Raw genomic sequence first — 17,184 nt, forward strand, 5'->3', positions numbered from 1 at the left:
GCAGTGTTACAGGTTATTGTTTGTGTAATAGAGGGACAGTATGGATCCATAAAAGAGCAAATGGACTTTAGCCCTGATAGTCCACCAGCCTCCGAAGCGCGTTAAGACTTTCATTGAATTCACATCCAGGATACAGTTAACAGGTTTAGTGCATATATATATATTTCTACACTTTGAGACTAAGCTTCTATCTTTCCTCGACAGAAAAGTTAGCTTTTCATTATCGGGCTTTTTTTCCAAACGTTCATTTATCTTGCTCGTGTGCACAGGAAAAGTATTTCTTTGTCTTGGTAGCTACAGATGTTTCTGTGCAGGACTTTTATTCAGCGAGTTCTTTTGATGTGCCGTCACCTATCACTCCTTGCTGCTTTCTTGGCTTTCCCGTACTCCTCCGTCCCTCCATAACTCCCTTCCTCTCATTCTCTCCATCCCGCCGGGGGAAAATTGACCTCGTACAAAATGAAAAGGATTCTTTAAGAGAAAAAGCAGCGTAATGAAAACCTATTATTGTATCCCGCCACCCAGTCCTGTTTCTTCTTGTTTTCCTTTTCCCCCCTATATTATGTCTCTCATTCCATCACCTCTATCTTTTCTCATTTTCTCAATATCATCACTCTTTCTTTGTGTTTCTTTTTCTTCTGGTTTCATTTCCTTTTTCAGTCTCATTTTGACTCGTCCTCCGGATTATAACCATTTACACAGAACACAAAGCTGCTCCGTATTAAAGTATGTGTTACTATGGGTTATTAACTGTGCTGTTGTCTGTTTTCAGTGGCGGATGAGAGCAACATGGGCTCAATGGCCGGACAGAGGAACGGTACGTTTTTTATTTTAAAAACATGCATACCTCTTTTGCTCCAATCCCTTTTTCTTACACACTTAAATAAGTCCCAGTTTCTCCTCCTCTATTCTTATGGATTCCTTTCTCACATTTTGCCCCCTCTCCCTCCCTCCCTCCCTCCCTCCCTCCCTCCCTCCCTCCCTCCCTCCGCACCCGGCTGACAAAGTTGAGTTGTGAAGCACTTAGTGTCGGAGCTCTCGCTGCTTTATAGCCGTCCAGGTCAGCAGGCCCACAGCGCTCAATCGTCGCCCAGCTGACAGCCGCCGTATAGCTTCACAACCTGCTCCAGTTACACTTAATTCCCTTTCTTGTTTTATATGAGAAAAGTCTAGTTAAAGGTACAATATAAAGTAGGTTTGCTTTTACTGTGGCATTTCACAGTCGTGGTTCAAAGGATATGATTCACTCCCAAGAATGGAAGCACTTTATGTTTCTGACTAAAGGAGTTGGAGCAGCAAATCTGAAGGCAATATTACATATCCGTCTCATTTCCTCCAGAGTGTGGCAAACATGTTGTTTTACTCTTTGTCTATTGACTTTATAAAAAAGTTTAAAATACTATTTGTTCCATACAATATAAATAAACACCAAACTAAGAAATATGTCTTAGCAAATGCCCTAAATCCATATTGTTTTTGAAAGCACCGCGGCTTGTGCTGTGATAGGAGCAGATAAGGCCACCACGACTTCCCACTGAGACACATAGAAGTGCTCCATCCTCCCTCGGTGGCCAGCACGGTGTGATTTGTCCTGGGCAGGATTATACATCTGAGTGTTGCTGGAGAGAGCGAGTGAGCATGCTCAGTCGGGCTGCAGAAGATATTAATTGTGGAGTTCAGCAGCGTCTCATTTAGAGCAGGGCGCTGTATGTAGACACTGCAACGAGGCTTATATAAGAGGAGGGGAATCATGACTAGCATTTCAGTCCTGATGTTGGAAGACAGGCACACACACACACACACACACACACACACACACACACACACACACACACACACACACACACACACACACACACATACACATACACACATACACACATACACACATACACACATACACACACACACACACACACACACACACACTCACGTACACCGATCTCTTGAATCCACCTGCAACAAGCCAACTAAGCCTGTTGCCTGCGGAATACAAATAACCCGAGCACTGTTGGTGACCTCAAATCCCCCCCACTCAGCGCTCACACAAGTGCCCCCCCCCCCCTCCCCTTCCTCCTCCCTCCTCGCCATGATTTTCCTGGCATTTCTGATCAGCGCCCGTAACCCTTATGATATATAAATCCATCCCCGTGCCGCAGCGTTCCTTTTTCTTTTTCATCTCCCCCTTTGACGTCTTGGCTAATGTGTATCGACGGGGCTTTTGCTTGGTTTTCATTTTTGCTGAGGCAGTGCATTCGCCCCACCCTCCTCCCTAAATGGCCTCAGTGTTTCTTTATGGGCTTTGACATATTTCATTAGGCGGATGGTCTTAAGAGGTCTGCCTGGCTTCTTTAATCTGGCTAAAACCCTTTTTCTCTCTGGCTGCGACGAGCGCCCCACTTCCCTCCAGCTCCATCACTTGCTGCCCCTCTCTCTTTCCCCTGAGTCTCCACTCTGACGAGTCTCCATTGTCAATTTTCTTTTTTTTGCCTTTCATCTTCCTGGTCGCTTCTGTCTTGATTATTCTCTCCGTCTCCCTCTCTTTGTCGCCAGGCTCATCCCCTTTTTTTAGTTTCCCCTAATTCCTCTCTCCTCCTTTTTGTTATTCTCTCTTTCAATCCTCCGCTGCTGTTCCAGCCTCATGTGATTATGCTGAACATGCTCCAGTCCCGGGTGTTTCCTCTACGAGTAAATCCCCCTTTTAGTGTATTTTGTGAACGTGTGTGAGATCACCAGAGGAGTAATGGACGGATATGCCTTCATTCATCCCCTCATTTTTCTCCCTTAGAGTCGAACAACTCCCCTGCTAGCTAGTGCCCTCTTACAACATGCCTGGGACACACACACACACACACACACACACACACACACACACACACACACACACACACACACACACACACACACACACATAAGCATTAGGCTAGTGCAGAGGATTGGGATGCAGCCTCTCTAAGTTAAGACGTGTGTTTCCCCTTGTTTCTCTCTCTGCACAAGGAGACTTAAGAACCAGCCGGCTCTCTGCCAGCTCTGAAGCCTCTGTTTTGTTTTCACACGCTTCGTTAGTGTGCCGTGTAACTCTGCCTCCTTAGCTTGCCTTCCCTTTTCTGAGCCAAGTCTGCTTTTTTTCACATTGTCACCTGAGACCTCTAGGCAACAAGGTGCAGTGTGTGAAGTTATGGAAGTGACACAGGGTGCTGCTGCCTCTGACTGTAGCTGCTCATTAACTTGCTGCTGCCTGTTCGGTCTGTATTTGGGTGGGTTCGAGGCTACCACTTTTTTGGATCCTGTCTAATTGCCCATGACTCTATTAAGGCTTATTTTTTATAATATAGTCATATCAGGTCTAACATTCTGCATATTTGGTGCAAGTATGTGATCCAAAAGTCAGTTTTGGACCAGGTATTTTCAATGTTAGACTCGGCAGTTCCCCCCGAATGCCCACCGCCGCACGTTTACAGTACAAATGGCACATGTCCCGCTCCCCACAGCGCGCTCCAGCCCTCATCCATACCCTGCCAGCCCCCTGCGCTGCAGTGATCCAGCAGAGGTAAGCAGTAATTAGGAAATGGCCTTTTAAGTCCCCTCCAGTTATTAAAACCATTAATCTAATCGCGGGCTGGATACATACGGCTCATATGTCCCCCCTCTCTCATACATCCAAACAGCTAAACCCAATTACTGGCCGAGCAGCGCCTCCCCCCAGCCTCTGATGCAGCTGAGTGCAGTCAGACAGAGACGCAGGGATGCCTAATGATCGGACAGCCCTTTAATTGGAGTGGAGTTTTGATTGGCTATCACATGAATTGGATTTGCTTTGACCGGACAAACAGTGGTCGGAAGTGATTTAGTTTGGAGTGAAGTTAGTCGTATGATGGGAAAACATTTGAAGCAGTATTGGCGTTCTGTTTTCCACCGCTGTGACGAAACATGATTAACTGTTTAAAGGACAAAACTGACAATAGTCTACATTATTCCTATTTTTAAGGACTTTTACCCTTTTTTAAAGTACTTGCGTATCTTCCATAGAAACCATTTGAAAACTTGAATAATGCCTCCTGTGCGTTTTACTCCACAGATGTCAAATATGTCATCATAGAGATTGGCTGCAGTAAATCTTCAGTACATTTCATCTAAGGTGAAGCCAAAAGGGTCGGCCACATCTTTATGTGCTTTGTGCATTTCTCCATGTAGTTAAAAAAGGACTCAAATCCATTCATAAACATTCATTGAGATGAGATTTGTTAATGGCTATTGTAATTCAACATGTGTAAGGCTCCTCTTGAGCTTTTATGGAAACGGTGTAACAGAGGAAGGGGCCGTTCTCGTCTTGTAACGGTGTGTTTAACGCTTCTATTGGATTAGATTCAGTAACCTCTGAGGAACAGGGCCACACTTAAAGCAGGCTTTGTTTTACAGGTGTGTGTGTGTGACATGGGTTTTTATAGAAGGCTGCAGGTCGGTGCCTGTTTTACACAACGTTTTATTCGCCTGTCCTGAGATTGGATGTACAAGATGGGAAAGTGTGTGTGTGTGTGTGTGTGTGTGTGTGTGTGTGTGTGTGTGTGTGTGTCTGTGTGTTTCACTGTTGGCTAAAGTGTCTCCTTGGCAACTCACCGTCACCTCTGTACCACCACCACCCCCCACCCCTCCAGCGGTGTTGATGGAGGGGGCACTTTCTTGTAACCGTGGCAACCTTTCAGCCAGTGTGCTGCTCGCTGTGGAGCACATTGTAGTCCAGTTGATGGGCATGTGTTAAGAACCCGCTGAGACACTGTGTGCACAGGGTTTGAATTGGGGTGTGTGTATGTGTGTGTTATTTGACTGCTGTAACAATGACCATTCTAATTAATAAAATAAGACAAGTTGATTGGATATTAGACATGCAGTAGAACTGATTTAGTTTTCTAAAAAGAAGTCCCCATAACATTTGTATTTGTTTTTTGTGCACTTTTATGGGAATAAAAATCAAATGACTCTGATTCTAGATTCTTAAATGAGAATATTTTGTAGTTTTGTTTACTCCTCTATGATTATATTTGAGTTCTGGACAAGACATTCGAGAATTAGCGTTATTCATATTCTATAGAAAAACAACTATTTAAAAGTACAATCAAAAAGCCCTGCAGCCCTTTAGTGTAGTATTTAGGGTCTGCAGTGTGCGTTTGTGTGTGGAGACACATGTGTACAGTATGTGTGCATAAACCTGATTGATGTATGAATACTTCAGAAATGGTCGGTATGACTAAGCCTGATTTGTCTTTATTCTTGTGTTCAATGGTTGAGATAATTGAAGATGTGTGCAGGCAATTTGGGTTCGTAAGTGGTGAGAAAACTATTCACACAGAATATCATTATTGATTTATTTTCAACCCATGAAGCAATATGAGAGAATGAGTGGTTTGCCCCTCACAGGTTGCAGCTGTGTCTCACTCTCACTTTTAAGGTGACACCTTTAAAGAATAGAAAATAGAGCGGTGTTCATCCTGCAGCGCTGTCAGCACAGCAGGAGCCCAAGGCTACATTCCAGGCAAACACTTCACTGCTCAGCTGAGAGGTGTGTGTGTGCAGCTGGATGTTGGCATGTGCCCATTGTTGTGCATACAGCTACAGCATGTCAGCATGGGTGGGCTTCTGAGTGGGTGTTTAGTGTGAAATGCAAACGCCATTTAAAGCGGTAAATGGCAGGTTCATTGTTTTCAGGAAAACATTTTCAGCATTCAGGAAGTCTTACCACAGATTTCACAGAAGCCACATCTATCAAAAGTGAAAAAGTATTGTTTTATAGAAACAAAAATGTTCGTACTGTGAAGATTACCGTTTGATGTTTTCCTTTAAAGAGGCCGTATTCTGCTTTTCGTTTTTTCCCCTGTCCTGTACTGTGTTTTTAATGTCTATGCTAAAACCCCAAAGTTCCCGCTAAAGGAGTTTCTATTAACACAGGCATGAACTTAACTCTGTATCAGATATTTTCCATCACCACTCAAGCCTTCAAATTACTCCGAGCCTTGTCCTTCTGAAATCGTGACGCCTAGAATAAGTCCTCGGACTTTGATCAACAAGCAAAGTGAGGAGGGTGGAGGAGCATTACAGCTGTGAAGGGCATCGCCCTGTTTGGCTGTTAGGCTGTTTGTCAAATATGTGCACCAGCTTGAATCAGTGGCAATCAGGCGGACGTGATGCGAACGGATCCACGAGAGCATCTGCTGGCACAGTGGGCGCCGATATGTGATAAACGCTGATTTCACCCTCCATTGGATCGAGCTGGCGATGATAGCCACCTCTCCCCCGCTCATCCATCCTATTAAACCCTCATTATTCATTTACCTCCAGCCTCCACCGCCTGACATGCATGGAGAGAGGGCACCCAAAGCCTCACACACTCAAACTAGCAAAAGTGATCATATTACTTCCTGTTTCATCGTCAAGGACACAAACCACTATCTCACACAGGCAGTATCATGAATTTTTTTTTTTCATCGGACCAAAAATGCTCAACACACACACACACACACACACACACACACACACACACACACACACACATGCCCACGCTCTCAGACACACACAGTGTCTCTGTGTATAGTGCAGCAGTGCGCTGGCAAGGAGCTTAATTCTATCAGGCTGCGAGCCGGACAGCCGTAATTACATTTGTGACACAAATCCTGCCTCTCAAATTGAGCGTTTTATTCCTGAGCGCCCCCCCCCTCTCTATTTATAACCCCTTATTCCCTATAAATCCCACTTCCTCTCAGAAAGTCAATTTAGGACTTAAAAGGCAGCCGCTTACTCTGCCCCCCTTCCTCTTTTGCCGCTTCACTTTCACTTCCCCCTTTTTTTCCTGCTCTACTTCCGAGCTTTGAAGCCTTTAAAATGATGTCTTAAGCAGCGCGTGCCATGATGCGAGAAACTCATCCCGACAGGAAAGTTCTTGACAAAGAAGAACTTGTCTGTAACTGATCTGAAAAGTCACCGTTTCTTTGCTACACATGGTTTGTTCTGGGTTTTTCATCCACATCTCTCGGTCACCAATTCCTCACACCTTGCATGACATTCGCTGCTTTCTCTAATTGTCTCAGTTTTTCCTCCAGCTCTGCATTTTCCTCAAACCTTCCCTCCTCTCCGACCCCCTGCTGAGTCAGCGGTGCTTTCCAACACTTTCCTGCTCCTCCGTCTCCCCTTTCTTGCTCTCCCGATTTGGAGGCCATTCCTGAGTTCTGTATGTTGGCAGATCATTTATTCCCCCTCTCTTCTGCTTATGCATGAGCCTGTCTGTTCACCTGTGCCTGTACCACTCCACCTCCTTTATCCCCCCCCTTTTTGTCGCTCCTATAGGACTCTTTCTGTCAAGCCTGTTTCCAGCCTCTCACATCTGCTTTCCGCTACCTTCACAGCTTCATATTCTGACTTTGAACCTTTTTAAAGCCTCATTCCAAAAAGGTATATCCATCAGGTTACACTTAGGTGATCTTGAAAGCCGGGTGACTGCAAGATATCAATATATTTAATACATTATTTAAAGTATTAATTAATGTGTGTGTGGGAAACGTAGCTAAGAGCTTGAGATATCCAGACACTAACTCATACCGTCTCTTTGCATCAGTGGCAAAATATTTGTCTGCCCTCTCTTCTTGTTTCACATCCATCCACCTCATCGCTCACTGCCCCCCCGTCCCCCCGCCCTCTCTTGTCTCTCTTTCTGCGTCTCAGAGCCTTCAGCTGGAGCAGCGCTGGGTCCCACCCTCGGCCTCTGGAAGTCCAGCTCCCTGGAGAGCCTTCAGACAGCGGTGAAGGAGCAGAGCCGCAGCCACGCCCAGCAGCCCTTCCACCGCCCGCCGCCCCACATGGTCCGGGGCCGGGGCGCCAACCAGAGCTTTCGCTTCGCCATCGACAAGTCCTACGACGGACCCTCTGAGGATGGTAGGACTTTAGAACAAGACACAACTTTAGAGAGTGTTCCTTTGAAATGTTTGAGTCCTATTTCCTAGACTTTGTATCCCTTTTTTAATTAGACCCTACACAGCCAAGGCACATCCCTCAGGCTTTTTAACACACTGGCGCTCAAGAAGAGCCAGAGGCCTGCCAAGGGACAGTGCTTAGCCTTAATGAAATGCTAGATGATTCTATCCACTCAGCAATTTTAGAACTTAATATTATACAGCAGCATCATTTTGGTAAGGCTCCACCTCAGTAATCACAAAAGACATCAAACATATCTGTGTGTTCGACTTCTATGTGACTACTGAGGAAGTGATACTATGTGAGAGCTAAAGTGACAGACTTTTGTAATGAAAAAGGACCCGTCTGCATTTGTTTGCCTCCACAAGTCTGACTTTGACAACATTTGGCGACAAATGACAATTAAACAAGTTACATATCTGTCCTCAGCAGGTGTTCTGACACTTTGGATGAAACATTAAACTTTAAAACAGAACCACTTATGCTGTTCTTGGCGTGGATTTTGCTAATAGTTGCCAAATGTAACTAAGGCAAGTGAAAATGACTGCTCCAGGTGTAGAGCTTTGCCTCTGGCCTCCTCCCTGCACAGAGGACTAACTAGCTTACTGATCAGATTCCTCACAGTACATGCATGTTGCACACATCTCTGCCCTTCACACTTCCTCAGACGATGACGGCTCAGAGCAGAGCTCCGGTCAAGAAACTCCCGTCAGCGGCTCCACTCGCCTGGACGTAGACGACGGAAAGAAGAAGAAGAAAACTAAAGGGAAGAAGAAGGAGAAGAAGAGCAAACCGAAGAAGGAGTCCGTGGATGATCCGGAGAAGAAGACCAAAAAGAAAGGATTTGGCCTCCTAAGGTAGGAACATCTTTAAATACGTTCTTACTAGTTTAAAGTTCCTTCCATCAAGGTGACTCTTTGTTTAGTCGGTGATAAATTAAGCATGTCAAAAGTCTGCCATGACGGCGCCTCCATTTCTCTAAATTGAAAAGGTCACCTGCTCAACAAGAGAAATGGGAGCTCAAACGGAGCAGGTAATGAGGCTTGTCTTCATCACTAACTCAAAAAACACCAAGGTCTTCCTGGAGCATCAACAACAAACGTGATTACTTTTGTTTTTGTGTTCAAACTAAGCAATCTGCAGGTTCAGGGTCATACAAGAAATACAATGAGTCCCGTAAACGCTAGATTTTATACAGATATCGATGAAAAAAAAGCTGCCCTACTTTCCCCTGGTTCTGTTTCAACAAATTACCCACCGCGCCAAGAGGGATTATGGGATTTGGGACTATTGGAACACAACCTTCGCCGTAATGGAGGGTATCCATTATCTCTCGATCCAAGACACCGGACCAACCCGAGCAGCTTGTCAACGCTTTATCAACGCATCCCCATCGTGATTGTGGGGGTCCAATCCTCCAGCAGCCAGCCTTATCTGTTGGCAGTGACACGGTGTGGTCAGTGTATCACTGCACTCCCAACACTTGAGATTCAATTAGGCTGCTGCGAGAGATAGCGCAGGCTGAGCGTCGGCCTACCGATGGCAGATAAGAATCCAATCGGCCCCGGTGTCAAGGGCGGTAATGGAAGACATGTTCACATGGTTAGGTAGTGCAGAGTAGGACAGGCAGGAGAAGGGCAAAGTGAAGGACACACAGGTGAGCGTCGTTTCCAGAATAAAAAGTACTCTATGTATCGTAAATAGTCACAGATTGAGATCCTGCTGCTTCTCCGCAGCACAATTTGAAGAAGCCGAGACGGCTAGCTGTGTGACAGATTGTGTTTATATGTTTAGAAGGTAATCTCTGCATCTATACTCCACAAACATTTCCTACGTTTATAATTCATTTTATACATAGCATATTGTAACAGCACCGTAATTAAAATGACCTCACTGTAAACCCAATTGTGATGGAAATAGAGATAGTTAGTTTTTACATCCAAAAAGTTGAACATGTCGGATGTCTGAATAATGCAGCATTTCTCCTGGTTGTAGGAGAGTTGTTTGGTGAGAATGCCCTGGATGTTCTTATTTAAAACCTTCTTGCAGGTCTATGCATGTAAACACACACCTTCTCCTCTCCCTGTTCGCCCAGTCATCCTTGTGAAGTCAGAAACACTCCTCAGCAGCCCACTGCTCAGCGTCTGAGTGCTTTGCTGACTAAACAATAGCAGTCTTGTATAAAATGCTTGCAGATTGTTGCTCCACACACTCTCCCCTCTCTCTCCCTGGCCTTTATCTGGCCGGCTTGATCGTTATTGAACTTGAAATATGACTTAATTAGACGGAGTATTGCATGGTTCAATCTAATTGCTGCTCTCAAATGTTATTTTACTCCAATGGCAGCATTAGGAAAAGGGCATATTATAAACATATGACCTCAATTTACCTCTGCAATGGAAGTGTGTGGAACGGCAGCTCGCACAACAACACGCTGGAAATCAGCCCCGTCCTTTCAGCGCACGTAAATATTTAGTTTAGCCGCGGCAGTATTTGAAGAGCGAGTTGATTTTGGCGGCAGTGTACTGCAAACAGCTGGGTGTGAGGTGACCTCTGGAGATCACATTTGCTGTGGAAACATTTGTGTTTTGCTAAATCCATCTCTGACCCTTTTTATTTGGTCATTCTTTTACATACAGTACAGTCAAGTTTTTTTTAATTGATTTACAATTTTTTACATCCAGGATATCATTTGGCTGATGAAAATCTTGTGATATGATTGAAATCCCACAACGTGCAGTGAGATGCCCTCAGATGTTCTCCTCTCCTTCACATCACCACGTTTAAAGTCCCGTTCGCTTCCCGTCTCCCCGGTTCTCCGAAACGAGCCGAGACAAACGTCGGTGCCCTTCAGACCTTCCTCAGAGAGGGGGGGGGGGGACTGCCTGTCTTGTCTGTATTCAGCAGACAGCGGTGAAGCCCTGTAACGTAGCCTCGGGGGCTGCGCCAGTGACAGACCGCGGAAAGACTAACACTGGGGCTCTGCACTCTCACATCCGCACACTCCCTCAGAACAAAGAGGGGAACCTGGTCAGAGGTTTCACATGTCTTTATCAAACGAGGATATTTACATCTCTCATTTCAATAAAACCTCTGCCAAAGATATTATTATCTCAGAGTAAAGTGCTCTCAACCACCGTCCTTCAGTGGCATTCATTCTAGCTTAGAGGGTTGTTTTTGTGTCCGGATCACACATATTATGGCTTCAACATCAGGAGGTCAGTGTTTGAAGGACTTGTGACTAACATCCTCTTGTTATCCAGTGACATCCAGTTGTTTATTCTGTGCATGTTGAGTGTGTGAACCGTCCCTGTGTGTGTCACTGCTCCGCCGCCCCACCAGGCCTCCTGACAGGTCCCGTCTGTCGCGTCACTCACTCAGGATCAATGTTCGGCTGTCGCCCTCGGCTCACAGCGCGGCCCCGCCCCTCCGACAATTCAAAGGACATGAAAAGCTGTGTGTTTTGATCCTCTGTTTACAAATCCTCATACAACATGATATATATCCTCTCCCCCACTCTCTCTCTCCCTCTGTCTGGATGTGGAAATCCGACAGGGATGCAAGCCAATTAGCGGCGTCCGTTCCGCTCTCGTCCTATCGCGGCGCAGCAGGATGCGCCGGGTTGAAAGGTAGTCGGGGGTGGGCTGCGCTCTACGGAAGCAAAGCCTGATCTCTGATGGATTACTGCTGTCATTTTGCAACACTCAGTCCCTCTCCTTGAGCTCTTTTAGGCTGCGTCCCAACTCTTTTACTAACCACCTTTCCTTGACCTCGTTGGAAAACGTGAAGGAAAGTTACAAAGGAGGACTTAAGAAATGACAATGTGTCGGGACACATCCAGTACTGTACACATTTTCTGTCCAAAACGCGATCACGTTTACTAAGAAGGATGTTTTCAATTCATCCATAGCTGACATTTGCAGCGGCCGAATGGATGGTTGCTTTGAATGACGCTGCCGCAAAGCCTTGTGGGAAGGCTTTTCCTTTAATGGAGATAGAAAAGGAAGCAATGAAGCACCTTACCTTAGATCTAGAGAACCCAAACATCTTTTATCATGGCTGCACTTAGCCCTTCTGGGTCAGTTACAGAAAATATCAACATGGTAATTGGTGTCTTTTAGTGGTCTTAAGCTCCTTCATAGCACATTTAAATGCATAGGAAGAGCAAGCAAAGGAAAGGAAAAGAAAGGAAGGATAGGTGTAGACAACTATTTGAACGCTCCCTGGTTGTCAAAAGTGTTTTGGCATCCCAAAATCCCTGACATGTTTGTGTGGGTGTGTCAGCGGTGACTCTAAGCCGCGGTGGGGGTGAACTGGAGGAGCATTACCTAATCCTGGCTATGGTTAATGCGCTGCAGGTGGATTTCTTTGATCCATCGTCTCATCTGGCATTTAAGGGCTGTTAGCTGCCCTGAAAATGAAATATGCACTTCAAGAGAGTATTTATGAATGCTAGTATTCTCTTTAGTAAAATATGCATAAGGCTATAGAATTTGCACACAGGACAAACCTTCCTCCTGTGGATAAGCATTATGGCTCGCTCTCACTTCATTTCTATTCATCTCTTTATCTTTACCATAAATAATATATGCTCGACCACAAATCACTTCCTCTGCATCACTTGACACGTATGGAGCGCGCCGACGAGGCCTGCTAATCATAGCCGACTTGAATACATGTGTCCATGGGAGGGAAGGTAAAGCCTGGCAGATTGTGGTCGTGTTACATGTGTGTGTTTGCCAGAGGTTAGAATGATCCAATGGAGACACAAATCATGCAAATCCCACAGAGGGTTAATACATCTCATCGTCTGCAATTAGATGTTCTTTGTGTTTTCTCTATTTGATTCAAGACAGTGCTTACTTTTTATTACAATTTTGAAGTAAGTAAAACCCTGAAAAGTGACCTTTTTGACCTTTAAAGCATGTAAACATGTCCCAGTAGACGCACAACATACAAATAAGAACTTCAAAAGGAACATAATACGTCCCCTTTAACACTCAGCAATGGATCGGCCCTCACAGGGGATGTAGTCTTAAAAATGACAGCTATTTCTTAAATTCTTCATAATTCACAGTCTTGCACAATTTGCTCCCTGCTGCTCGAAATATAAGAAGCTGCCAAGTATTTCCTTCCAGTCTTCGAAAATGAGCTTTCTCGTAACAGTCTCCGTCCCGTCTATTGAGGCATAATTCTAATTTACAACTTCGCCATGGAGGCAAACAGACACGGCCGCTATCACCTACGGCAGCCGCCGGAAAACAAATTAACTTCCTGCTTCTCCCGTTTCCACCCTCAATCCGGCGCGATGGGCAGCACTCCTGAAATGATGTGCGGGTTTATTGGAGTTGATGTGAGGCTGTCAGTCAAATATCAGAGGGACGGGGAATTGACAGTGGAGATGATGAGGAAATCCTCATGCATATATATCAGCTGATAAAGGGGCAGTGACAACAGGCCTCCCCGCCCTCCTTCCCTTTCACTTCCCACTTCTACACCTTCTTCTACCACACCGTTTGTCTCCGAGCTCTCGTCTTATTTACAGCGCGGGGGAGTGCCGGCTCACTCCTCTGCAGTTTGACCGTGACGTTGCTCCAGCGAAGCAGTGGAAGAATTAATTACTTTATTCATAGGCTTCAAACGACTTGTTTACCTCCTTCTTCCAGAGTTTCCCGGGGACGTTTTTTTGGAAGTCTGTACTGTATAATTACATTGTCTCTTGTCTAACTTCCGTAGTCAGCCACATCTTCTATTATATATCAGCTTAATGGCCGATAGCGTCTCTGTTCTGCAAGAGCTAATCACTCACTAATGTCCTCTTTCCATTTTTCAAGCTGCAGAAATCTCATTCAACATGTTTTATTCCTACCGGTAACGTCTGTGACTCATCCGACTGAGGAACATGATACGCACATTGGTACAGTGAATTATTATCCCCATAAGGTAATTATCAAATGAGACGGAGAAGCTGAGACTTCCATTTGTGTTGATCAGTTTCACGATCCATCAATTCCTATCGAGTTATGACATTTGGAGCGACCCCGAGGGAGGGTGGCTTTGAAGAGCAGACGCATCCGTATCGGCCAGACGGCTCAGCGGCATTTCGCCCCGCCCACTGCCCATCGCTCAGCCGCCAATTAAAGGTATTCACGTGGCCACAGGAAATAACCAATTTGCATTCACATCAGGGCGCCAGGAAGCGATTACACCTCAAAATGTCCCTTACAGTCATCTTCATGCCACGAGTGATGGATGGACTTCCTCTGTCACTTAATGTCTAATGACACACACATGCAGGACATCTGACGCCCAAGCACACGGGGAGCCTGACCTCCGCCTCCCAGACGGAGAAGGTTAAGTGTTTCTTGTCCGACGATGTGTGGAGGGCCGCGGGAGCCCAGAGTGCGACCTTTCCCTCTCTGCCAATGGCTGTCATCTGGAGCCACGCTGACCTAGCCTTTCCCCCCCCCCCCAAGCCCCCAGCCAGGAAAACGCTATGAATCTTGCTTTTTTTCTTCACTTAAAATGTATTAGCATAAAGCACCAGAGGGGTGGAGGAGTCGCTGCAGTCACCACCCACTCACTGATGTGTTTTTTCACTGTATACACACACAGCTGACGACGGCAGGGTGTGAGAATGAAGCCCAGTGCTCTCGTTAAATACGAAAGGCTTCCCTGACAGAAGTGGGGAGGGAAGACGAGACAAATTGCCGATGGCGACGGATGTTTTTGTGGAAAAATGACACGAATCAGAATGCAAACAATTAAAGGAGAGACAATATGTCACCAGGCGGCAGGAACTCACGCAAAACCTCCTCATTGGCTCTCCCATGTTTCTTTACTTTCTCTCTTTTTCATTCCCTTTCCTTGATCTCAATCTCTATCCCTCCTTCCCTCTTCCGTTCCCCTTCCTCTCGTAATGTCCCTGTTATCCATCATGCATCCTCCAGATTCTCCTTTTCTCTCCCTCCTCCTATATTCCATCTTCTTTCTCCCATCCCTCCTTCCTTTTCTCTTTGTTCCTTCTTCTTATTTCCTTACCTATTCCCTTTCCCCCCCTCCCTTTTTCTCTCTTTGTCTGACAGTATCAGAACTCGAGGGACTGTCCAGGCGTTGATTAAGATGATTACGCTCCATATCTGCTTCTTTCCCTCCCCCTGAGAGCAATCTGCTGTGTGTCCATACCTGTCTGTCTGCCTCCATGTTGCCCTCCTGCACACCACAGTCATTTAAAAAAGGAAATTCCACTGATTTCTCCCATTTTGACCTTTCATTATTTCCAGGAATGTGCTCGTGCATTTGAGTTAACCCACGTTCAAGTATAAGAGATCAAAATAATGAATGATGAATCCTCGACACACACATCTTCCCCCCTGCATAATTAATACGCTCTAAGTGAAGCTGTTTTAACTGCGATTAGCATCGGGTGGATCTAGCTGCAGTTTTATCTCTCACACTCTCCTTTTTTTATAAAGTGCTATCGCTGCTAATATCAGCCATTAATGGAAGCTGATTTGGGCCAATTTGCTGGTATACGGCGCAGGGCATATGGAGAGGAAGTCTGATTTAATTATGCCCAGTGGGGAAAACTCAGGACCTGCTGGCAGATTTTTCTTTTTTTGATATCGATCAAAGACGGGGCTCTCTGCAGAGGATTGGCTGATGGTGCTGTCAATCAAAGCGAGTGGCCTGGCTTGACCTTGTTTTTGGGTGGCGGTCTGCTTGTAGTCTGATCCCCAGTTCCACCAGGAAACCAGTAGAAATGTAAAGGCCGCTTGTTGCCCGTGAATATCTTTCTGTCTATTTCCATCCAGAAATACTTTCCGACTTGTCTCACCGTAGCCAGAACAGGAGAAGGAGGCTGCGTGTTACATCACAACCTTCTACAGTGTTAATCTCTCTCTGTGTGTGTCTCCCGTTTCTCTCTCCCTCTGCTCCTCTCCCACCCTACCTCCACCCTCTTTACTGCAAACTCCACAGAGAGATGTGTACTCCTCTCCAAATACATACAGAGCAATCTAATTACTGCGATAACATTTCTGCTTGGCTGATTAACTGTTCTCCCCGCGCAGCTGCATTGCTTCTATATATTCCTAAGCTCCTTATTCCTCCCCAGCTGCACTTTCACGGGAGCTTTTGGCTCACACACCCCTCTCTTTCCTCCCTTTCTTCTCTGCCTCTGCTTATTCTCAGTGTCTAGTTTATTCTCCAAGGCAGATCGTCTATTTAGCCTGTTCCTTTCATTCCTTTTTTTCTCACTCACTCGTTCTTTTTCTCTTTTAACCGCTCTACCTAACTTTCATTCATTCTCCAAGACGAATAGGATATTTAGCCTGTTGTCTCACTTGCTTTAAACTCAGTGTTCTGATTATAGTGATTTAAGTTTCGAGCATCAAACCATGAGGCTTGTCCAATCGTCTTTAGGAGAATTTAAAAGACATGCAGAACACTGCAGAAAAAGTTACAGCAGTTTCTCTTCAACTAATTCTACTTGCTGCTACTGGTGAACAGGTAGCATTCATATGTGAGGCTAAACACGGCTAATGCTTATGTGGAGATGACCCATCCTTCTCAGAGGTTACGACCAAGAAAAGTCAATGTAATGAAACTTCACACAGCCATCCTTAACCGTACGTAAACACACGTAAACACACGTCAGGTCCTCCTCGTCCTCGTCCTGATGTGACTTCCTCAACACACACACACTCTTGTTCCTGGTTATAACCACCTACCCACCGACTCCCTGCTGAAAAAGCTTATTAAGATTGCAGGCACTGCACAGCGCCAGACTTGTTGTCACAATTGCAGAAAACAAAGCGCCCTTATTTCTGAAAGCGGAAGCGAAGAAATGACTTGTTGAAAGATTCACGGAGGAAAAGGGCTGCCGTCACGCTGTCTGCAGAGATGGGGTGTTTAGTTGGTGGCTGCAGGAATCGAGAGAGTTCAGTAATTGTTACGTTTTTCTAATAGACCTCCCTCTCCCTCGCTCTAATTGCACAGGTCAGGTCGGTGACATCAGCACACTGGCTAGCTGTGATCTCCCTGCTACATATAGAGCCTCATTAGAGCACGGCTAACTGACCCCCCCCCCCATCCCCCTTTTCCTCCACCTCCCCTACAGTAATGAGAATGACAGTAGCTGTAGCAATTACAGTCAGTCCAGTTTCTCAGCTGCAGCTTGCTTTGCAGCCCTGCGACTGGCTGGCCGTCCAAATCACGCTGTTG

General features: G+C 45.7%; 1 protein-coding gene across 3 annotated transcripts in view; it reads left to right on the forward strand.

The window, feature by feature from the left end:
• Positions 1-17,184, forward strand: part of pard3ba (par-3 family cell polarity regulator beta a) — a 133,712-nt gene that overhangs the window by 77,006 nt on the left and 39,522 nt on the right. For 2 of the 3 annotated variants that reach the window (XM_079668320.1, XM_079668318.1), the window contains exons 17-19: positions 773-817; positions 7,711-7,920; positions 8,627-8,816. In XM_079668320.1, the coding sequence (XP_079524446.1) occupies positions 773-817; positions 7,711-7,920; positions 8,627-8,816 (445 nt within the window). The remainder of the gene's footprint in view (positions 1-772; positions 818-7,710; positions 7,921-8,626; positions 8,817-17,184) is intronic. The other variant, XM_079668319.1, reaches the window with a different exon arrangement.

The sequence above is a fragment of the Notothenia rossii genome (assembly GCF_949606895.1).
Source record: "Notothenia rossii genome assembly, chromosome: 3".
Lineage (NCBI taxonomy): Eukaryota > Metazoa > Chordata > Actinopteri > Perciformes > Nototheniidae > Notothenia > Notothenia rossii.